At 45.0% G+C, this 23,499-nt stretch overlaps 1 protein-coding gene across 3 annotated transcripts in view; it reads right to left on the bottom strand.

The window, feature by feature from the left end:
* Positions 1-584: 584 nt before the first annotated feature.
* The window catches only part of SLC15A2 (solute carrier family 15 member 2), a 61,742-nt gene continuing 38,827 nt past the window's right edge, over positions 585-23,499 (bottom strand). For 2 of the 3 annotated variants that reach the window (XM_054044802.1, XM_054044801.1), the window contains 9 exons: positions 21,456-21,537; positions 18,837-18,962; positions 16,571-16,735; positions 13,468-13,514; positions 10,435-10,545; positions 8,779-8,872; positions 4,109-4,255; positions 2,244-2,348; positions 585-1,008 (listed from right to left, as the gene is read on the bottom strand). In XM_054044802.1, coding sequence (XP_053900777.1) covers positions 832-1,008; positions 2,244-2,348; positions 4,109-4,255; positions 8,779-8,872; positions 10,435-10,545; positions 13,468-13,514; positions 16,571-16,735; positions 18,837-18,962; positions 21,456-21,537 — 1,054 coding nt within the window. In that variant the 3' untranslated portion in view covers positions 585-831. The remainder of the gene's footprint in view (positions 1,009-2,243; positions 2,349-4,108; positions 4,256-8,778; positions 8,873-10,434; positions 10,546-13,467; positions 13,515-16,570; positions 16,736-18,836; positions 18,963-21,455; positions 21,538-23,499) is intronic. The other variant, XM_054044803.1, reaches the window with a different exon arrangement.

Below are 23,499 nucleotides of genomic sequence, written 5' to 3' on the forward strand. Positions count from 1 at the left end.
TAAAATTCATTTGCAAATTCAACACCATTAATCTGGGCTTGAATAGGGATTGGGAGTGGCTGGCTCACTACAGAAGCAGCTTTTCCTCTCCTGGAATTGACACCTCCTCATCTATTATTGGGAGTGGACTACATCCACCCTGATTGAATTGGCCTTGTCAACACTGGTTCGCCACTTGTGAAGTAACTCCCTGCTCTCCATGTGTCTGTATATAATGCCTGCATCTGTAGCTTTCACTCTATGCATCCGAAGAAGTGAGGTTTTTACTCACGAAAGCTTATGCCCAAATAAATCTGTTAGTCTTTAAGGTGCCACCAGACTCTTTGTTGTTTTTGCAGAAAAAAAGTCACATGATGAAATCTTCCATGATTATACGTAACACTTCCCGACCTTACTGATGACACGGAAACCTCCTACCAATCATTCCACCAAATTGCTCTTCAGTAAATTTCATCCTGTTCTTCCAAATGCCTACATAAATCAGCAGTGTTGTCTCAGAGTCCAGTGTACATGCTTCCCTCTGCTGCTAAATATATATTTAAAGCCAAGTCACAGAAAATAATTTCCTGGCTATAAAGGGCGGGCAGATTTAAAATTATATTGTATTTATTTGTAATAGTGCCTTTAATACTAGGGGAGCTTTCCCGGGCAGTTTTATACAAATTTTCAGACCCCTTGTTTGGGGAAAAGGGGGATATTTTTTCAATTTAGCAGAAAGATACATTTCGAGCGAGAGGCCAGAATGCAATAAAACCCCGTCCCTGCCCCTGAACCTCCTTCCTCTTAATGTGCTCTGTTTAAAAAAAGCAACCAGCCCAACCTACAGTCATGTTATAGCTTTGTTTTCTGGGGAACGAGGCTAATCACGTTTCCATTACTGGGCATCTCTTTCTCCTCTTCTTTTTCTGGCAGGTCTTCGGGATCCACGCTAATGTAGAAATAGCCCATGATGGAGAAAATGATGCACACGGCAAAGAGCAGGCAAGCGAACAAGACAAACTCAGCCCACTGGAGAAGAAAAAGAACAACTTTGAGGACTCTGTGCCTAACACGAAGGGCGTCACACTTCATTTTAAAGTGGCTCCTTAAAAGCAGTACCTTGACTTCCAGGAGTGCTCATGATGGAAGTCGTGAGTGACTTTTCTTGTAAGCCACTTAGAAGCCTGCCTTACACATACCATGCTAATTATAAACAGATGGATTATAGATCAAACTAATTGGACCGATCAAATTAGTTTAATGAGGGCTTCTCCTCAGAATCTACTCTGAGTGTGCCCTATCTGCTTCCACCCTTTTCAATGAATGGGAATACACTCTAACAGCTTATGGGCTAGGCAAAAATCTATTCTGTTCCCCGTGTATTTGGATTTAGTGTTAAATTTTAACTAGAAATCAAACCCAACCCAGGGCTGCCGAGAGCGGGTTCGGGCTCTGGTGAAAAACATTTTTCAGGCCCCCCAGCAAGGGCAGACCGGCTAAACAGGGCCAACGAGGTGGGGCGGGGGGGAAGCCAGGCCACAGACCCCCTTCCGGACCGCCGGGTCCCAGTAATTTGTACTGGCTTCCCCTGCCTCTCGTCGGCCCTGCACCAGAACCTTTTCTGCAAGCCCCCCAGGATACCGACAGTCTGCAGAAAACCATATCCAAATCCAACCCTGACTGATCCAGACCAACAGGGACAGCTACCCCTTGGGGACTAATGGGGCTCAGCCCGACCAATAATGACACAGCTGTGTCGTGTGAAGGGTGTACTGAAGATTGCAGTACCCTTTGCTGCCGCTAGAATCTCCTGGTGGGGCTAGAGATATCTGCACACCCCGAGAGGCTGCAGTATGCCTGGCTGCCACCAGTGGAGTGCAGGCAGCCGAGGCAAAAGACAGGGATAACAGACTTCTGGGAGGCTTCTGCAGCTCAGGCCCACCGAGGCAGGGTATATACAACATTCTGCACATGCTCCCTGCTGCCTCTGCTCCAGCGACACCGCTTGATCTGAGCACCAGCCGCTACTGAACAATTAAATAACAGGGCAGCCTCAGCCCGTCTCTGATTTGAACCGCCTGATTTGTGGGGGTGCAGAGAACCCCTTGCTCCCGCTGCGGCCAATGAGGCTGCTGAGTGCTTGGAAAGAAAATAATCGGGCCCTAAATCTACCAAATGCTTTGCTAGCAGAGAGACAGTCTTGGGATTCTGCCCATGTCCTGACCCCGGTTCGAACGTGGTCAGTAATATATTCAAAGCCATACCTGCTCCAGCGGCGCTGCTTGGGCAACGATGAGCACAATGACATTTCCAAAGGCCACGGTGAGCAGCCAGCCTGCCTGGAGCACTGATTTCATGCTGACAGGAGCCTGAAAATAACAACGCAGAGGCCTGATAAGTGGGTTTTCCTTGGTTTTCGTGTTCAGCTGCTTTCCTTCCCTGTTATTTCCTGGGTTACAGGTGTGTGGAGGGGTGGGTGCTCTACAGAGAGAAACAGGATTGAGGTGGGAGGAATCGTCTTCTCTACTATGGCCACTTTCTGCCAGTCCCATGGGTGCAAGGTGGTTACCAAGGGGCTGCACACTTAATTGTCCCCCATTCCTCCAAGCAGAGCACACCTCTGGTCTAACACAGTGCCCGGGTCACAAGCACAGGGGCTTTCCAGGATGTGTGTAGAGTTGGTCCAGGATGGGGTGTGTCGGGATAAAGCAGACATGTCTGGGACAGACCTGTGCACCCACTAGCCCCACTGCTGCAAGCCCCAGAGATTCAGACATTTTAAGGCCAGAAATGATCATCTAGTCTGACCCCCTGCATAGCACAGGCCGGCCATAGAATTCAACCCAATCCATTCAACTGCTCTAGCCCAATACCTTGCGGTTGAATCAGAGCCGAAAGAGACCCAGTCATGACTGAAAGTCTCCCAACTGGTGGAGAATTTACCACATCCCTTCGTAAACTGTCCCAATGGTTAATGATCTTCACGGTTAAAAATGTGTACCATATTCCCAGTATAACTTTGTCTAACTTCAACATCCAGATGAATGGACCTTGTTATGCCTCTGTCTGCTAGATTAGCCCTCTTGTAGCAGATACCTTCTCTCCATATAAGCACCTATTGACCATGCTCAAGTCGCCTCTTGCCTTCTCTTCACTAAGCTTCCCTGAGCTCCTTTAGTCTCTCATTGCAAGGCAAATTTTCTTGTAGCTCTTTCTTGAACCCTCTTAAAATTTACAACATCCTTTTTAATGTGGGGACACTAAACCTGGACTCCAATGCTGTACACAGAGGCTATGTAAGTATATCTTCTTATTCCTCCTCAGTATTCCACTATTTCTACATCCAAGGACCACCCCCATTTCTCTAGTGAGAATCCAACTGAAAAGACAGGAATGAGTTAAATAGTAAGCTTTTAGAGACCAAATTTTCCTCCCATTACACCTGTGTAACCCCAATAACGGCAGGGGGCGTGCACAGCTGTAAATGCAATGGGCTTACATACGAGTAGCAGCAAAGGCTCATTTGACCTCTAGATAACAGGTCAAATTATCTGCTGGTGTCCATTGGAGTCAGCAGAGCTGCATCGACTTGCCCCAGCAGTGAAAGGAGTCATTCATGTTACATTTTGGCTGCTGTCTCTATAAAATATTCACCAGAAATGAGAAGAAGAAAATCATCTTGGGGGAAACTGATGCTATGGCATTTGGGTCCTTCCCCTTAAAAAGCGACTGACCGAAATTCTGCTTGTTGTTTCAGTCCTGACTTGACGGGAGGTTGCCTGAGTACAGTTTAGAGCAGAATTTGGACCATCTACGTTAACCATTTCCTCAAGTCTGCCTCACAATCCCAATTTCTTATAACTGCAACCCAGTAATATTTTGCCCTCCTAAAGCATCCTTCTTTCAGTCAAGGCACTTTCAATGCTTGACTGAATTTAGCTTCACACCCCTTCTGTGAGATAGACACATCGCTATCCCCATTTTAAACGGAAGCACAGCGATGTTACCACTAAGTGTCATGCCCAAGGCCATGTTACAAGTCAGTGGCAGAGGCAGGAATAGAAGAAGAAGAAAAAAGAGTCAAGACTAATGGATTCTAAACTACAAGCCATCAATCCCAATACAATACCTGAGAATAAGAGAATGCTAGCCCCGTAATGGAGAACATCACTTCCCCGGCTGATATTAACAGGTACTGTGGCAATTGCCAAGCAATATGGACATCGTTGGCCATGATATCTTCTGTCTTCCATGCTCCAATAGTGTTTGCAGAAGTCTAAGTGGGAAAATAAAAAGTCACGTTGATTAGCTGTTGAAGTGTGAGATCTATATTACATTGGCTTCCATGCAGAATTTACCAAAAACAGGTTTTCCTTTAAAGATTGAAGCAAAATCCTGCCCTTGAATTCACTAGGTGGATCTGAACTGTGCTCTTCCTCTCTACTAGCAAAATTCTGGGCAAGTCAGGAGTGCAAGATACTGGAATCACAATCCGCTGCACAGATCCAAGAGAGGATTATTGTTCTAAACCTCTGCCAGACGGACCCATATGGTTTATTGTAAATTCATTTACAATGCTTTTATTTTATTTTCCTAGATTGCAGTAAAATCTGCTCCGATTCAGAGAAAGATTTGAGTGGTAGCCAAGAAAACTCTGGGCTACACTGACATAAAGTCAACAGCAAACTCTGCTTTCAGGAAGGATATTATGTAGAACAGAAGATGCACTTAATCACCCTAAAGGGAGGCAAATCGAGAGAGTGTATTTTAGAAGGCTAAAAGTGGGGAGAAGACTTTCTGTGCTCACTAGACCCCAAAGAAATGTCACTAACCCCTTAAAATAACTGGAGATTGATGAAAGCCAGATGGAGACAGCGTCCCTAGCGATTTACATCTTACAGTTCAACCACGCTAACATGCCATACATGGCATGTAGTTCATTTATTTATATAGCACCCACCACAGGTGATCTGGGTGCTGTACAATTCATAGTAATAATTAGAACTGAGCTGGGCCTGGAGAGAAATGGCCACTCAGGCTACAGAAAAAAAAACAAATTTGCCCAGAGGGGAAGAGATGGTAAAATGGAGAGGTCAGGAAGGTCAAAGATGACCTCAGTCAGATGGGAAGGCCTTGCACAGAGCCTTAAGAGACAGCCACAGCAGGACTGTGGTCAGGGACAGAGTTAGATAGATAGAGCCCCTGAACTGAGCATACCCTGCCCCATCCCTGTCCGCTTGGGGATAGAGCAATAGAGATGAATGTGGACAGTCCAGAAAGGACAGCGTATGAGTGATGATCATTCAAGTACCTTGGACAACAATCCTTGAGGGCCTCGTATACCATGAGCACAACCATGAGCTGAATCCATTGTCCAACCTGGTACTGCTGCAAGGTGTTACTCGTTCCCTCACTCTGATAGGAAGGAGCAAACAATGGGGCCAGATTCCAAAGCCTCCACTTGGTCATTACTCAAGCTAAACTCCCTTTTGAGTGAGAATGCCAGGCTTTGTCCCAATTGGTCAGGGCTGCCCAGAGAGGGGGGCAAGTGGGGCAATTTGCACCAGGCCCCGGACCCCACAGGGCCCCCCACGAGAATATAGTATTCTATAGTATTGCAACTTTTTTTATGGAAGGGGCCCCAAAAATTGCTTTGCCCCAGGCCCTCTGAATCCTCTGGGCGGCTCTGCAATTGGTTAGGTCATGACTGGCCATCTCTCCAGCCACCCGTGGCTTCCCTCAATACCCATCTACTTGAAGAGCTGCTGAAACTCTTGGGGCTAATTTGTTATTTTTATGCATTGGTACAATATTGGCCAATCACTGTGGGGAGAAACAAAAGTGAAATGAACATCCTTGATTTTCAATGTCCAAGCTGAAAGAAATGCTGAAAAAAAAAAAAAAAAAGGAAGGAAGGAAAATGCAAAAACAAGCAAAGGGTTTGGGAAACTCTTGCATTTTTAGTCTTTTAAGGGGTGGTCTTAATAACGTAGGTCAAGAAATGTCTTTGTTTATAGCGCATGGGTTTTGTGTTAGTGGCCCCTTACTGAGGGAGGGCAAAAATAGGAAGTAAACAAAAAATAGCCACGTTGATTTCTGTTCTTCTGTGCTATAGATTTGTGGGAATACATGGAAACAATTGGTCTTTGTGTGCAAAGGGGTGCAATCTCTTTTGCCAAATAAGAAAGCCCCCAAATGCACATTTTAAAAATAAAAGTAAGTGTGTGTGTGTGTGGGGGGGGTGTTAAGGGCTCCCCTGAGTCCCCACCAACCCCCACTTCAAGTTGTTTATGTCCCCTCTACCTTCATTCATAGAATACAAGGGGTTCTCTAAGCAAAACAAACAAATGAACAACAACAACAAGGACCTTTTCTCAGGGGAAGGATCACTTGCTGATGACCTGTTCTGTTCATTCCCTCTGGGGCACCTGGCACTGGCCACTGTCAGAGGACAGGATACTGGGCTAGACAGACCTTTGGTCTGACCCAGTAGGGCCATTCTTATGTTCTCTTTTCCTTATGAGATGGGAATCCAGATGAAAGGAAAGGAAGGCACAGGTGGCAGTCTTTCACAAGTCAGCCCTTTGGGCTTGGGCTTTCAGCAGGTCTATTGCCTTTAATTAAAAATCTACCTCCAGCCCCTCCTCTTGGGGCATTCTGCTCTACAGCTGGTCCACACAGTTCCAGGGACGGTGAGACCAGCACCTGTGTTCATCTTGGCTGATCTCTCTCCGTGGTCAGTAGTCTCGGACTGTTCAGCACCCCCTTCCTGTGGCAGGTGTTCCCTTTTTAAACTCCCCCCCCCCCTGCAGGCAGAGCTAGCCTTACAGGTGCGCCTCATTAGTGCTGAACAAGCCCAGAAGAGCTCATGGGCCTCCTCTCCACCGGAGTGGGGGGTGCCCCTGCACAGTATGGCTAATTTAAGTTCAGTATCCTCAGTCTAGGAAGAGCAACATCTACCCTAAAAATAATGGGCTGGGCCTGAGCTAGTGCTAACCAGTGTCGCTCCCTTCAAGTCAATGCAGCTGCACCAGTTTACACGGCTGATGATCTGGCCCAATATATCATAATGAATCTGTGTCCACTTAGGACTACACAGATGTTACTCTTCTGCATAGCACTGACAATAGGGATAGAATCCAAATTCTCGCGCCTCCAAAGCACAGACCTCTACCATTTAAAATGAACGAAAAACACCATTAGCTGTCAGGACCTATGATACATAGCTGAAGCTGAGCAGTCCTGATTCCATCCAGTAGAGGGCAGCATTATGCATATATCTGATTCAGCTCATTCCAACGTGATTATTTACACTATAAAACGACTTTTACTTAATCACACTACTGATAACATGAGTTGCAGAGATAAGAAAAACATCCCTTCGCAGAGGATAAACAAATAGGCCAAGTTCCATTTGCTGATTTGTAGAACCGGAGTGAGGTTGTTAAGGTAACCAAAATTGTAAAAGTTATCTGAGCAAAAAGATACCATGCAAATGATGCTGTTATTTATTGTGGCAAATGCAGATAGGAGGCACTTGGCATATCAAAGATTAATGCATAAAGTTTGGAATGCTTGGAGTTCAGAGACAGACTTAAGACTATATTCTCAAGGACTGGGTGAGTGTGACTCCTGATAGCATTTATGGGTTAGCTACATAAATCCCTGTTCATAAAGATGACAGCGTATGGCTATTCCCCCTAGGATTCTACGCCCCATTCTAGCAGCGGCTAGTTATTTTGTGGTTGCAGTTTTTTCTTTAGATCATTGGGCTTTCCAGACATGGACAGAGCCTATTAATTACCCAATAGGGAGACTTTATTACCAGGGAGTAGCTAACAGCACTTTGCTATCCGAATCACAAGGTTGTGGTCAGAGACAGAGAGGACAGCTGAGCAGTGTGTCCTGTCAGACTTGGTTTATCTGTATGGCTGTGCACTGGAAAGGCTTAAATAGTAACTGATCTGATCACATTTATATACTTAGCCTTTGCCAACCAGAACAGAACAGAAGATCTGAGCAGGGGCAATCAGTCAAAAGGGTCTGCATAGCTCAGAAGGTGCTCAAACCCCAGCAAGTGGTGTTTTATTCATGAACACTTCCTTTCCATTATTCTAAACCAGCTAAGAATAAAGGCTTTTCTTGGTTACAGCCCAAATTTACTACACAGACCCCAGCTGAGGACTGGAAGGACAGAGAAAGGTCTTTCCAACCTTACTCACCGTTTTGCACCCGTCCCTGACCCCATCTAAAATCCACAAGACATGTTGTATTGGCCTAAAAATTGATAGGTTAGGTCTGGGGACATGGTAGAATGTTTCTGCAAAGTGATGCGGGCAAGGGGTTTCCGTTAGGACAGTATTTCAGTGACCACATGTAGACAAGACCAGAATGCCTCATCCAAAAGATGGTGTTTCCAGCAGCACAGCGCCCCCTAGTACAGTATTAACTCAGTGCAAACAATGTTGCTTAGTGGAATTGCCAAGAGCAATTCATGGATCACATGGTTTTCCTGGGAGGGTTCCCATCCAATGTACTGGCCAGGCCTTACCCCTTATCTGACAGAATGACAGCTTGTGGTGGGATGGCTGCAGGCTGCATTAATTCACATGGGTGGGTATCAAAAATCTTCCTTAAACGCCCATTGACCCACATGTAATTCATGCCTTTAAATGGCTACTCCTCCATTCCTACCAGGGCAAAGGAATAGTTAACAGTTGCCAGTGGAAGAGCAAGAGCAGTGACAGATACGGGCTGAATGCAGCCTGGAAACAACATGTTAAAATAAAAGTAACTTACGTTAGTTATAACAATGGTGTACGATGCTCCAAAGTCAAGCAGGCCTAGGTCCAGGGTGACTTCCTTAGCTTCAGTTTTGCATTGTACACTGTATCTTGATACAAGGACAAAGTACAGTATTTCCTGGTTAGTTTCATAGACAAAGAGCACAGAACACAGCCATTAAAAATACTCCTGAAGTGGACTAGGGGGATTGAATAGCCTAAAGTTGTAGTCATATAAATCTCCATGGGCTGCTCTAGAGTTTTTCCTATTGCTTTGAGTTCCCTTCCTTTTAGGACTACTTTGTGGGTATTGGTAAATTCAGCTTATGGTACATTAAATTCCTGGCATTTTTTAAATGATTTCTGCTTCCATCTGGCACTGATCTCCTAATTTCCTAGATTTATTTTTTTTTCCAAATTAAATCCCGCTCCTTCAAGGTTTGTGGACCAGACACTTCAGAAGGGCCCATAGAGTCTTCAGCTCGCTTAAGAAAATGAGCTCTCCACCTCCACAATCTAGTTAACCATTTGCTTTCAGAAGAACAGGACTTGCCTTCAGATGTGTTCTTCTTGCTGTGGACAAGTGAGATTTCCATTCAGATGCATAGAGGCTGGACATAGTTACCAGAGTGGCAGCTCAATCTCAGCAATAAAGTTCTTGGGCAGGGGTGCATAGGAAGGGGGAAGTTGTGCAAACTTTTTTTGCACCTAACAGGTGTTAGAATGATGGGCACCTTAGAAATACCAGCGTATTCAGTTCAGACAGTGCTGCCAAACCTCAAGCCCAGCAGAGACAGGCTGAAATACCAGCGTGGCTTCTCCCACCCAAGCTCCAGCACTTCCTGGTGCAAAATACAAATGGCTATGGTGCCAAGATCTCAGTGCTGATTATAGCTTGAGCCCCACAGAGAATCACACTTGTTATCATCGCTCTGGCAGGGGCAATGTGCAAGGCTCTCCCGTCCTTCTGTTTAACAGATAACCATCCCTACAATTCCCCTACCTCCAGCAAATCACACACCAGTTCTGGACGCCTTGCCCATTCTCTCCCCCTACATTTCCCAGACAACATGGAATAAGAATTTGGGGCAAGTGGAAGAAAGTCACACACTGTATTTTTGACACATTCCAAGGGGTTTGCTTGACTTGGCCCTTACAATAGCTAAATTAAGATACTGGGTCAAACTGCTACATCTTTACTTGGGTAATGGAAGCAGGGCCGGCTCCAGGCACCAGCCCACCAAGCTTGTGCTGGGGCGGCAAAAAAGCCAGAGCCGGCCCTGAATGGAAGTCCAGATTATGGATTTCAGAATTCCCCCTCCACCCCCCACTGTATCCTAATCATCTATCCCAAGCAGTAACAGCCTTGGAGAAAGAGTTAGTCTTGGCATTGACCGGATGCTGAATTCATCTGACTACAGATCATACAAAAGGACCTTGATCTGCTGGACACCCCGTGGAGTAACAACACTGCTTCCCTCCAAGTCTATCCGAATGGGACAAGACTCTTGTTCTGCTCTCCACTTGGCTGACGTGTCTGCTTTTACAAACGTAGTGAGCAAACTGGGAGATGGTGCTAAAGGACCTTCGTATCAGCCCGAGAGAAGCCCCACCTAGCCAGAGGGAGGAATGAACTTCAGATGTAGGCTTAGGCCGAGTTAAGGAATCTTACTTTCCCCTCTCTAACGTTGTGTAATCTGAAACACTGTAGTTCTTATTAATACTGATGATCTGCTCTCTGCCAATGGTGACGTTGACATCTTGGTCCAAAGCATTAATGAACCTGCAAGGAAGCCATATTTTATTATGGTGTCATATCAATCCAGAGAAATACAGCACCAGATATTTTACGAGCCACTCAATCTCTCCTAATGCACTTTTTACCTTTTAATTGTTATGGCCTGCCAGATACCAACATTTAAGCCTGGGCTGTTGCCCACCTATTCATTCTATGATTACTGGTTCCCACCCTCATATAATTTAACCCCTTATTTCCCCCAGAGTTGACTGCCACTGCACTCCCTTTCTCCCCTATGAACTGGCTGTTAGAACTTGCAGGCAATCTCTGCTGAGACACTTTCATGGACTGACCGGCAGGGACGCTCCAAGAGGAGATTTGACCTCTTCCAAGGAAACTAGGCCTTACCTGCACTAGAAAGGGTTTACCAGCGTAGCTGTACTGGCAAGTCGACATGCAGTTCATACTGGCAGTGCATTTGCTGGGATAGTTTATACCAGTTCCGAGTGAAATAAGTTATACCAGCAAAAGGACTTTTTTGCCAGTATGACTGTGTTTACACTAGTGTTTTTCCTTGCATTTTGATGTTGGTCAGGGGTGTGATTTTTTTTTCACGCTCCTAACAGACATGGCTATTTCAGCAAAACATTTAAGTGCAGATCAGGCCTAAGTATTGGAGCTGGTTATAATTTTTTTTAAACAAAAAATGGCTTTTTCATCTACATGGAAGTGTCTATAGAAATGTCTTTTTCGACACAATATTTCGGATTGTTCATTGAAAAAACGATGTTGTTTCAGTTGCCAAAAACTGAAAAAATTTAGGTGGTCAGGAGAAAAGTCTCAGTAAAAGCAAAAATGTTTGCCCAAACAGTTGAAATTTTTCAGTTGCCAAAAACTGGAAAAAAAAAACTTAAACTGTCTTATTTGCCAAAAAACAACAAAACCAAATGTTTTCAAAAATTTTGAAGAAAAAAACTCAATGAAAACTGAAAACCTTTTTCACTTTGTCAGAATTTTCCCCAGGAAAATAAAAAACTTCTTGATCAGCTCTACTAAGCATGTCTCCCTGTGATGTTCAATCACTACTGACAGTGATTATGAAAGTGCTACTAGATTCAGCTAACCCACAAGGCAATGAATGATACACTCTACTGGGGCTGTGCACAAAGCTATCTGGCCATGAGTAACGTATGCCTTCAGCAGAGAGGTTCTTCTTCATACCTTCCTTCCAATAGGGACTTGCACTGCGGAGTTTGAAATCAGTACCCTCTTTTACAGTACTTGGTGCTGCTTCTGTAGCAGCCTGGGCATGAGGGGCAGGCCAGGGCAGGCCTGGGGCTGGGCGTTCTGGAGATGGGAGGAAGGAAGCGGGAGGAAAGGGGGTGCAGCCGGGGCAGATCAGCATGTGACAGATTGTCAGTATCCTGTAATGTACAGAACAAATCTTATGGATTTAAGTTAAACCTTATTGAATTAGGGTTAACACCTTTGGGGTACGCAGTATTAAAAATGCCATTGTGTATGTGTTGTTGTGACATTGTATGTACCTGCTATAGTAGGGAGAGGGGAGGCTAATGAACTTTCTCCGTTATCAACTCTTTGATGTCACCCCCCCTGGGGACAAATGCACATACTCGTTCAAACTGGATTCTCCAGAGACCAACCAGGGTTTAGATAGACTGAGAACTTCTTCCTGATCCAGCACATGACCAGGACCCCTGGTCCTTGGTGGGCCCCAGTCCTTAAGAGAGGATTGGGAGGACTTGACCTACTAGGGCCTCATAAGATTGTGTGCTTGTTCTGATCTGAAGCTCTGATGAACTTGTAACCACAAGGATGCCCCTCGGGCGAGGTATGAAAAGACTGCACTTGCCAGAACCCACATGAGAGTTGGGATGAACTCTGGGAAGCTTATTAGCCTGCGTGGAGGTTCTTTCACGGTTTTTAATATGTTTCCTCTGGACTGCTTTCACCTTAGGAACAAAGGCTGGCTTAGAAAGAGCTGTGTGGTGACATATCGGTAGCAATTATGCTGCTATCCATCTCTGAAGAGAAAACAAGCAGGTATCCTAGGGCAACTGTCTGGCCTGGGCATACGCCGGTCAGAAGGGAGAGAGGCGTGTCTCCACACAGGAGAGGCAACAGCTGGGGATCTGGAAGCCGAGTGTGGGTGCCCTAGTTGTACCACTGAGAAGAAATACCCTGAACTGGGACACCGCACTTCTGTACAACTCCACCAAGGGTGCAAGTTAGGTCAACCATGTGCCGGGGGAAAAACTGAGTAGGGGAAGTGCAGACGGCCTCCCATTCACCTCAGTGCCATCCCGGCAGTGGTGCTGGCACTGAATCCATCCCTGGGGGGCCTGATTCTCTGCTGCCTGACACCTTGTATAATCCTTTACACCTGAGCAACATGGAGGTCAAACCCTACCATCACTTGGAAAGGAGAATTCTGGTTTGGTAGCTGTAGACAGAGGCCCGCAAGGGTCAACTACTGCACAAGGTGAAGGAGAGGGGAGAATCAGGTCTGAGGTGGGTTAGGATGAATGATCATCGTGGGTTGGGCATTTTCCAGAGCAGCATTGACAGGCCCAGTTAACTGGTGCAGTTTTCCAGCCTGCTTGCTCCTGGTGCTGTCAGGTCAGGTGCAATAGAGGGCTAAAGTGTCCTCCTCCTTCAAAGTGACAAGAAAGCTGTTGTTTTCTTGTTTTGTTTTTGTTTTTTTTCACCATCTCAATTCTGAACTTCTTAGGAGGTGGCTGCTAGTAATACCTGATTCTGCCTGGCAAGTGTGATGGGAATTTTACAGCTCACCAGGGACTGAGCCAAAGCGGCTGACACCTGAAGCCTCCTTTCACTCAGGAATATTGATTGGATTCAGACTCTGGCTGAGAAGGGCATCCAAGTTCCATTATCTCCAAACCCCATTAGACAGCACCATACAAACAACCCCAAAGCAATTCCCACCTGACAGCCGTCAGCCCCTTGGCTGGTTTTGTTTCCATGTCTGCAATCTAGAAATAAATCAAATAAACAATTACTATGGTTGCCTTTCAAACGAGGTGCAGGGGAAAATGTAGAAATCAGGGGAATTAGGAACCTGATGGAAAGCCCACTGAAGTCAATGGGAATCTGCAATAGGTTTTGATTCAGGCCCTAGGGATGAAATCCTGACCCCACTGAAGTCAATGGCCAAATTCCCATTGACTCCAATGGGGGCAGGGTTCATAGATTTTAAGGCTAGAGGGGACCATTAGATCAGCTAGTCTGACCTGCTGAGTAATGCAGGCCATAGAATTTCACCCCATTACCCCTGTATTAAGCCCAATAACTTATGTTTGACACAAGCATATCTTCCAGAAAGGCATCCGGTCTTGGTCTGAAGATATCAAGAGATGGAGAACCCACCACTTCCTTTGGTAGTTTCTTCCCACTGTTAAAAGTCTGTGCCTTATTTCTAATTCAGATTTGTTCAGCTTTAACTTCTTGCCATTGATTCTTGTTATGCCTTTCTTCACTAGATGAAAGAGCCCATTCGTATCCAGGGTTTTCTCCCTGTGAAAGTGTTTATACACTGTAATCCAGCCCCTCTTCATCTTCATTTGGATACGCTGAACAGGTTGAGCTTGTTAAGTCTCTCGCTAGAAGGCATTTTCTCCAGCCCTCAAATCATTGTTGTGACTCTTCATTTAATCATCATTTTATGATCACTCTATGCAGCTCCTTGTTAGGACCCCCAAAGGGAACACATGGAGGGTACGCAAATACACCCTGGAGCTGAGAAGCGTAGCAGCAATTCTAAGATTAATTATATTCTCTCTTTTTATTTGAGGAAGGCCAACTGTGTTCAGGGCTGGGAAAGACAGAGGAAAACACGGTCCCTACCCAAAGGGGTAATAAAATCATAGGGACAGATCCTCAGCCAGCGTAGCTCCATTGATGTTCTGTGACCATTGAAGTCAATGGAGCTATGCCAATTTACACCAGGCAAGGATGTGGCCCATACCATGCACAAGGTGATCAGAATACGGGTCTATCTCAACGTAGTGCAAACGTTTTACATTCCCCACCACCACACACACTTCTTTCTCTAGATTAGACTGAGTTTCTCAGGGCAAGGACCTTGTCTTCTGACATGCCTATAAAATGCCTATTATGTTTTTGGTGCTGTCCGCTGCTCTATACATGATAAACAGTCATAATGGACAGTAAACACGTGTATAATAAATAACAACGGCATTTATTTAAATGGTGGATACATGGGAAATAACATCGCCTTTTAGTGGGGCAGGCCAGGCCAGTTAAATTACTATTGTAATCAATGCACCCTAGAGCTGTTAATTTCTTTATCTACAGTTCAGGGGCTCCAAAGATGGGAGAACATCACAGAAAGCTTCTCCAGGCTGGCTCGCCTGAGGAAAGCCCCAGAGACCCGTGCCAGCGATGGGCAAACCCAGCAGTCCCTCACGACGGTGAGATATGTCCTGCTCTCGGTGCCAGCAGTGCAGTTCCACTGACAGCATACAATGTAGCCAGGGAGAAAGCTGGCCCATTGCCCGCAGTGTAAACGAGAGTATCATTTGGACCCCAGGCTTTAAAAAAATAAGGGTCAGATACAGCTCTGAAGCGTGAAATTTCCACCTGCCCCTCCTGTATTCCTAGGCAGGTGAACCGGATGGACGGGTGACTCTCTCTGAGTGCAAACCCTGCCCCCCGGGTCCTGCCACTGGGGTCTGGGGCAGGTATAAATTCCAACTGAGGCTGCATAGCAGCCCTGTCAGCTGACGCTGCCTAGGTGATGAGCTCAATCTCACAGTCAGCCTTGCCTGGTTCCTCCCATATTTCTCCTGAATTTGTGGCTGTCCCGGATAACTCCAGGCCCCCAGGCGCAGTTTAGGGCTTGCAGCAAAGGTGCCAACCTGGCCCTAAAATTTACAAGCGATGCTGAGGAGCACTGAATCCTGGCACGTTCAGAGCTGCTCTCGAAGCTCTTCCGAGCACATGCCCGCAAGCCAACATAGTACTACTTTATTCTTTTAAGGGAGAAGATGACAAGAGTTTCGTGCTGCCAACTCTCGTGATTTTATCATGAGCCTTGGGTATCTGATGTTTTTTCTTAAAGCCCCAGCTTCTGGAATCAAGAGAGCTCATGAGAGTTGCAGGTTTTGGGGGGTTTTTTAAAGCGAGTTTCTAGTGCTCACAATTGTGGAGAAAAGCTTGAGAACGGGACCCGAATGCAGCCCAAAGACTCCAAAACCCAGAAAGACCAAGAAAATGAACTTCAGAGGCAAATTGATTGTTTTTTATAATCTCCTGATTTTTCAGCCAATCTTGTGATTTTGAGCATTCGAATGCATGGGGCTGGCAACACAGAGTGACAAGGCTGAGGAATCCCAGGAGGAAGCGTGTTTCAACACGAGGTCAGATTCTGATCACATTTACCCCTTGGTCAAATCTGGAGTACCTCCATTCACTTCAATAGAGTTTCTTTGGCTTCATGTAGGTGATCAGAATCTGGCCCATAGTGTCCAATATACATCTCCAACAAGGCCATTGCAGCAATTCCCGAAACTGCAAACCAAGCTGGCTCTGCTGCCGGCGCAGAGAGAAGCTAGCATAATCATTTGTTCTGTTCAGTAAAACAAATGGGCCTTCTGTGTGTTTTTAGTAGACTTGTAATAACTAAACCTACAAACATTCCACTGCTGTTTTCATTCTATGCCTGGCCCCAGAGTCTCTTTTTAACATCATTGCTGTATTGAAGCTCAGACGCTCAGCTTCCCTATCTTCTGCGGCCCTGCTGCCTGGCAGGCACTATTCTGCTCTCTTGCAGCATTCACCAGTTTAAACAGGGCCCAGCAACACTGATGCCATAAAATCTGCTAGTTCGTTAATCACCAGCAGAACTGAGCACAGATTCAATGCTGCTAACTGCAAAGTCGAGTTTACAGCATCTGAGAGCAACCAGACAGACTCTGCAACTGAGCGAATGAATTAATGAACCCATTACCCCCCTGTATCATCTCAGCCATTGAATTAATACTGTATTTACACTTCAGTCTTCACTTACTAAGTGGCTTGATAGGTTTCCCTCTGACTTGTAGACAATTAAGCTGTATACTGACTTTTCCTGCACGGTGTGGTAAAATGTGGACACTGATCCTTGGGACTGCAGCTCAAAGCCAAGGTTTTGTTGTGCTCCATTCAGCATTAATTTTGAATACTCAGCTGGGTCCTGCAAAAAGAAAACAGGCGGTTACGTATTTTCTTCATAAGAGAAAAGATCAAGTTCTTCCTGGGGAACTCCCATTCCGACTTCCAGGAAAGTTGTAGAGACAGATTAATAGGGAGTGGGGGATTAAGGTTAGCTGAAAGCATCCCAGCCTGCTTGGTAAATGGCCTATGTTGACCTATGTGCTTGATGCTAGTCTACCCAGAGCTCAGAGCGACTCCTCCAGGTTTAATACTACCCACTGCTCAGGGCATTCTCTCTGTGCTTGCTGCTACTGCAGGACAGATCTTCCCCTGGGCTTGTTGTGCCACTCAACAAACTCTGTAGCAGGGGTAGGCAACCTATGGCACGCAAGCTGGTTTTCAGTGGTACTCACAGTGCCCGGGTCCTGGCTACCAGACCGGGGGCTCTGCATTTGAATTTAATTTTAAATAAAGCTTCTTAAACATTTTAACAACCTTATTTACTTTACATACAACAATAGTTTAGTATCAGAGGGGGAGCCGTGTTAGTCTGAATCTGTAAAAAGCAACAGAGGGTCCTGTGGCACCCTTAAGACTAACAGAAGTATTGGAGCATAAGCTTTCGTGGGTGAATGCCCACTTCATCAGACGTCTGATGAAGTGGGCATTCACCCACGAAAGCTTATGCTCCAATACTTCTGTTAGTCTTAAAGGTGCCACAGGACCCTCTGTAACAATAGTTTAGTTATATATTACAGACTTATAGAAAGAGACCTTCTAAAAACATTAAAATGTATTACTGGCACACAAATCCTTAAATTAGAGTGAATAAACGAAGACTCGGCACACCACTTCTGAAAGGTTGCCGACCCCTGTTCTATAGCTACAAAAGAAGATTATGGACAGTTGGTGGCCAATGCATTACCATGCTGAACACCTAACGAGGCTGCACCCAATGTACTTGGGATCCTGAAAGGAGAGAGAACTAAGCTGCCAGGTTCAAGTTTAAGTAAACCCCCGCCCCTTCTTTTCTTTTATTCTTTCCAGGTAAATACATTTAAAATCCAAAATCCAAATCCCAGCAGTGACATTTGATTTACGTCTAAGCAATGAGAGATGCAGACTGAATGTGGGTTTTTTTCCCCCCTCCTGCACATGTTCATCCTGGGACAATTATCCTTTATTCCTAGTTATAGGTGAATGCAATTAGCCATCTGTTCATCTTCTGCTTAAATGCAACTCAAAAAGCTCTGTTTAAATTTTGCCACCAAAGACACAGTGCGGTGTCTCCAGAAGGTGGGCGGCTCCATGCCCTCCTCCCAGGCAGGGCTGGCTCAGGAAGTGCAAGGTAACAGCTTTCTGAGTCTCTAAACATATGGGAGTGTGGATGCTTCCTCTTTCAAATGGGAGCCTGCTGAGATGACACCTGAGCTTTCTGTGAATTAGGAAGTCATTGTGGGATGTATTCAATTCAGGAGAATACAAATTTGGGCTAATATTTGCTGCATACATTATTTGAGGTGCCATTACACTCCTACTGCCACTGTCTAAGGGCTTCATCTAAGGCTATGGATGACACTGGAAAGAATCTCTTTGGTTTCAACAGGGCTGGCTCCAGGCACCAGCCGAGCAAGCTCGTGCTTGGGGCGGCAGATTCTACGGGGCGGCATTCCGCCCAATCCTAGGGTTGCACGGCCGCTTTTTGGGTTTTTTTGTTTTGTTTTTTTTTATTTTGTTCGCCGATCCAGCCGCCCTGCAGGGGGCAGTGGCGCGGAGGAGGGGAGCGCCCTGCTGGGAGCGGGCTGCGCGCTCCGTCTGCCCCAGCTGGTGCCAGGTCTGTAGCAAGCCCGGCAGGGCAGCCCGCGTCCTTCCCTCCCCGCTGACCAGAGCGGCGCAGAGCCCTCCTGGCAGGCGGCGCAGTGGTTGGGGCCACGTGACGAGCACCCCGTTGAAGCCCTGGCGTGTCTGCAGTGCAGGGAGTCCTCCTGCACCCTGGCTCCGGCCGCGGTTCAGGGTTTTTTTTTTTTCCTGCTTTGCCAATCCGGCCACCCCGATTTTTTTTTTTTTTTGCTTGGGGTGGCAAAAAAGCCAGAGCCGGCCCTGGGTTTCAATGGACTCTTAATCCCAAAATATATTCTTACCTGAAAAGCCCCAATGGGTTGCTGAAATAAGTCTTGGCCTTGGATTTTCACATGAATATTGTCATTTGCCAAATTCAGAACCTGAATGAAACTTTCTTTTGGAACAGGCGAGGGCATAGTGGTTTCCTGATTAAAACAAAATGATGTGCTAGTTTTACCCTTTATTATAGCTGCTTAATACCACTCAGCTCATAGCTGTAATATTCTGCCTCTCTGCAGCGAGGGTGCTGTCGGGTGCTGCACTGTGAGACAGCTGATCGTAACTCTGATTTAGGAAGAGCTTACTTGGTAGGAACCTCACTGCCTAATCTACCATTCTTTGGAAAGGTGGTCGTCACACCCACCCCCATCAAATACACGAGAGATGATGTGTAGCTGGGATACTTTTCCTGGATAGTTGGAGCCAACCTGATTTTCACATTGTACATTTCCCAAGTGCAGAGGTTTAATTGGATAGTGTATTATCATGTTAGATAACGATAGAATTATAGTGATGTCCATAGGTAGGGTTTTTGAATACACCCAGCAACAATCTAACTCTGTTCCCATTGACGTCAACAAGTATAACTCCCATTGACTTCAAATGGGAGCAGACTCAGGCATGCTGAGCACTGTGTCTCTATGAGATATTTCTAGATTACATATACAATACCACAATATCAAAGAGCTATTTATATATGTCTTTCTCTATTGACACAGAGACAGAAACAAACAAACATACATGTACTTAAATCCTTATTGGAAATAATTTGCTAGAAAGAGCTTTTCAGAGGCATCTTGCATTATTTGCAAATCAGAACAGTCTGTTTTTAACCAGCCCACCCTACTTTTAGTGACTGCAAAGGCTGCCGTAATGCCTGGTTGGTTCTGATTTTTTTGTCTGATGTTATAAATCAGGTATCTTTGATAGAGATTTTAATGGCAAAAGCTCTTATGGGGTCTGTTTTCTACACAAGGGTGCAATGCCTCATTGGGAAATAACCACACCCTGGGACCAATGTTCAGACAGAACTCTCATTGATTTCAGTGACAGAGTTTTGCCTGGCAAAGAAGTACAGAATGGGGAGGAGAAATGAACCCACAAAATCTGATTTCAGTGACTGGTTCATAGATTCATAGATTCTAGGACTGGAAGGGACCTCGAGAGGTCATCGAGTCCAGTCCCCTGCCCGCATGGCAGGACCAAATACTGTCTAGACCATCCCTGATAGACATTTATCTAACCTACTCTTAAATATCTCCAGAGACGGAGATTCCACAACCTCCCTAGGCAATTTATTACAGTGTTTAACCACCCTGACAGTTAGGAACTTTTTCCTAATGTCCAACTTAGACCTCCCTTGTTGCAGTTTAAGCCCATTGCTTCTTGTTCTATCCTTAGAGGCTAAGGTGAACAAGTTTTCTCCCTCCTCCATATGACACCCTTTTAGATACCTGAAAACTGCTATCATGTCCCCTCTCAGTCTTCTCTTTTCCAAACTAAACAAACCCAATTCTTTCAGCCTTCCTTCATAGGTCATGTTCTCAAGACCTTTAATCATTCTTGTTGCTCTTCTCTGGACCCTCTCCAATTTCTCCACATCTTTCTTGAAATGCGGTGCCCAGAACTGGACACAATACTCCAGCTGAGGCCTAACCAGAGCAGAGTAGAGCGGAAGAATGACTTCTCGTGTCTTGCTCACAACACACCTGTTAATACATCCCAGAATCATGTTTGCTTTTTTTGCAACAGCATCACACTGTTGACTCATATTTAGCTTGTGGTCTACTATAACCCCTAGATCCCTTTCTCCCGTACTCCTTCCTAGACAGTCTCTTCCCATTCTGTATGGTTTGCTAATGACTTCATGAGAGCAGCAGTAAATAAAAGCCCAACTCTATGGGCCATAGCAAGTTAGGGATTACTCTGTGTCAAATATATCTTGATGGATTGGGTCTTTTATCAGTCTCAGTGGAAGTTTTAAAAATTAATTCCTTATTCATTTTTTAAAAGGAAAAGATCAACCTATGTCTGCAAAATACCTGCCATGCTCAGCCTAGAAACAACAAATAGTAGTAACATGTATAACAGACATACAGAAATTGCAAGCGATTAGAAAACACCCAGAAAATAGGACAACCATGTCAATTACAAATGACTAACTAAATAAGTCTGAGTACACTCAAACCCATTATTATTGAAAGCATTATCCATGCAAACAAATCTAATCCTAATGTAATCACATGGAAAGGAACAAAACCATCCCTACTTAAACACAGGCAAGATAAAACATTAGACAGAAGATAGGATACACTACCTATTTGGAATTAGCCACTAGTGTTAATTAGATGTTTGTAAAGCACATTGACAATAGAAAGCACTATATGCTATAAACTGATACAGATGATTGGCACATCAGAATGGCAAAGATTAGGAGGTGAGAGAAGCAGACAAGGTGATAAGTATTATTAAAAGTAACAGTGTGTTTAACGGTAAAGCATATGTTAATGAAGGAGATCAAGCTGTACAATAATTACAAGGAGTATTGTCCAATAGACATTAATAAAATAGCCCAATGGAGGCTATGTATCTATGTGGATTTGTGTGTATCTCCACATGTGCAACTGCTCTGTACTTACATTTATTTTGACGTCTACAATGGCTGCAGCTGCAAACGCCAGACCTGCAAGGATCATACCTGTTGCCATTTTTCTAATAGGCCTGCAGAGTGAATGGGAGAGATTTCCTTAATAAAAGTGTAATGTAAAATGTGTAATACCATCCCTCAGAGTCAAAGATACTCCAAAGGCATATATTAAACTGTCCAAACAGGTGGCACTGTGGATGATGTGCTGTTGAAATTGACAATCGTTTAACTTCAAACTATTCTATTATACAGTACAAGACCAGCACTGAGGCCAATTAAAATTGATATGCCATGAAAAAAGCTCTTTGCTTGCAAGTTTCATATTAGCTTGTTCTGAGCTCTTCTAGTGGGAATAGATTCTGGCATTATGTTAACTTGTAATGTTGGAAGAAGCACCACAAATGATCTATCTTCAAGTCCTTTTTGGGAAAGACAAAAAAGGTAGCAGGCTATTTAGCTGCAGACTTCAAGAACAAAAATATAGTTCACATCATCAAAACTTCCAACCAGCTACATCATCTACATAGTAGCCAAGGAAAACCAAGCAATGGTACATGAACAGCATAATGGCCAACAAGGGTCAGGCTAGAGACTCTTGCCTATATGCTCGGGGTATTACTGATCGCCATATTTGGGGTCGGGAAGGAATTTTCCTCCAGGGTAGATTGGCTGAGCCTCTGGAGGTTTTTCGCCTTCCTCCGCAGCATGGGGCAGGGATCACTAGCAGGAGGGTCTCAGCCGATTGAAGTCACTAAAACACAGGATTGGGGACTTCAACGGTAGAGTCCAGGGAAGGGTCTTGCGGCCTGCAGCATGCAGGGGGTCAGACCAGATGATCATAATGGTCCCTTCTGACCTTAATGTCTATGAGTCTATGAATCTGTGCTTCAGAGTAGCAGCTGTGTTAGTCTGTATCCGCAAAAAGAACAGGAGTACTTGTGGCACCTTAGAGACTAACAAATTTGTTAGTCTCTAAGGTGCCACAAGTACTCCTATCATCTGTGCTGTTACTTCTCATGCAAATACATTTAGAGTCAAATTCAGACCGGGCTTACTGTACTTGGTGTAAACCAAGAGTAACACCCCTGGAGTCACAGGAGTGATCCTGATGTGGAACCAGTTAAAGTGAGATCTGAAGTAGGTCCAGGCTGAATATTTAAATTAGCGCTAGACCCAAACCAAAACAACTCTGGATGCTTAGGCTGTTCAAAATCCAAATGTGGATCCATATCCAAATAATGCAAATGGCCCCAGATCCAAATTTTCTGAATTTTGGGCTGCTGGAACTCCAGCTATGAAGCCAAATTTTCAAGTTTGAGCCCGTCTCTCAGTTAAGTGTAACAAAAAACACTTGTTGACTCTTTATGCTGTTGTAATAAGTGACCCCATTTTGGCCCTGATCCTGCATTAGGATCTAGCAATCCAGACCCCTGCAGCCTTGTGGACTCCTCTGGGGACCCTGCATAGCGCTCGCAGATGGAAGTGTAAGACAGGGCGTTGGTGTGTCAGCACCCGTGTCTTGGGGAGGGAAAGAGACTGAGTTTAATTCAGAATTATTTTTAGGGGATTCTTTTTAGATACAGTATAATACTAAGATGGAGCAGGGTCTGGAGCAGGGGTCAGCAACCTTTCAGAAGTGGTGTGCCGAGTCTTTGTTTATTCACTCTAATTTAAGGTTTCACGTGCCAGTAATACATTTTAACGTTTTTAGAAGGTCTCTTTCTATAAGTCTATAATATATAATGAAACTATTGTTACAGAGGGTCCTGTGGCACCTTTAAGACTAACAGAAGTATTGGAGCATAAGCTTTCGTGGGTGAATGCCCACTTCATCAGACGTCTACGGCTACCCCTCTGATACTAAACTATGGTTATATGTAAAGTAAATAAGGTTTTTAAAATGTTTAAGACGCTTTATTTAAAACTAAATTAAAATGCAGAGCCCCCGGTCTGGTAGCCAGGACCCGGGCAGTGTGAGTGTCACTGAAAATCAGCTCGCATGCCGCCTTCGGCACGCGTGCCATAGGTTGCCTACC

This window comes from Malaclemys terrapin, chromosome 11, assembly GCF_027887155.1.
Source record: "Malaclemys terrapin pileata isolate rMalTer1 chromosome 11, rMalTer1.hap1, whole genome shotgun sequence".
Lineage (NCBI taxonomy): Eukaryota > Metazoa > Chordata > Testudines > Emydidae > Malaclemys > Malaclemys terrapin.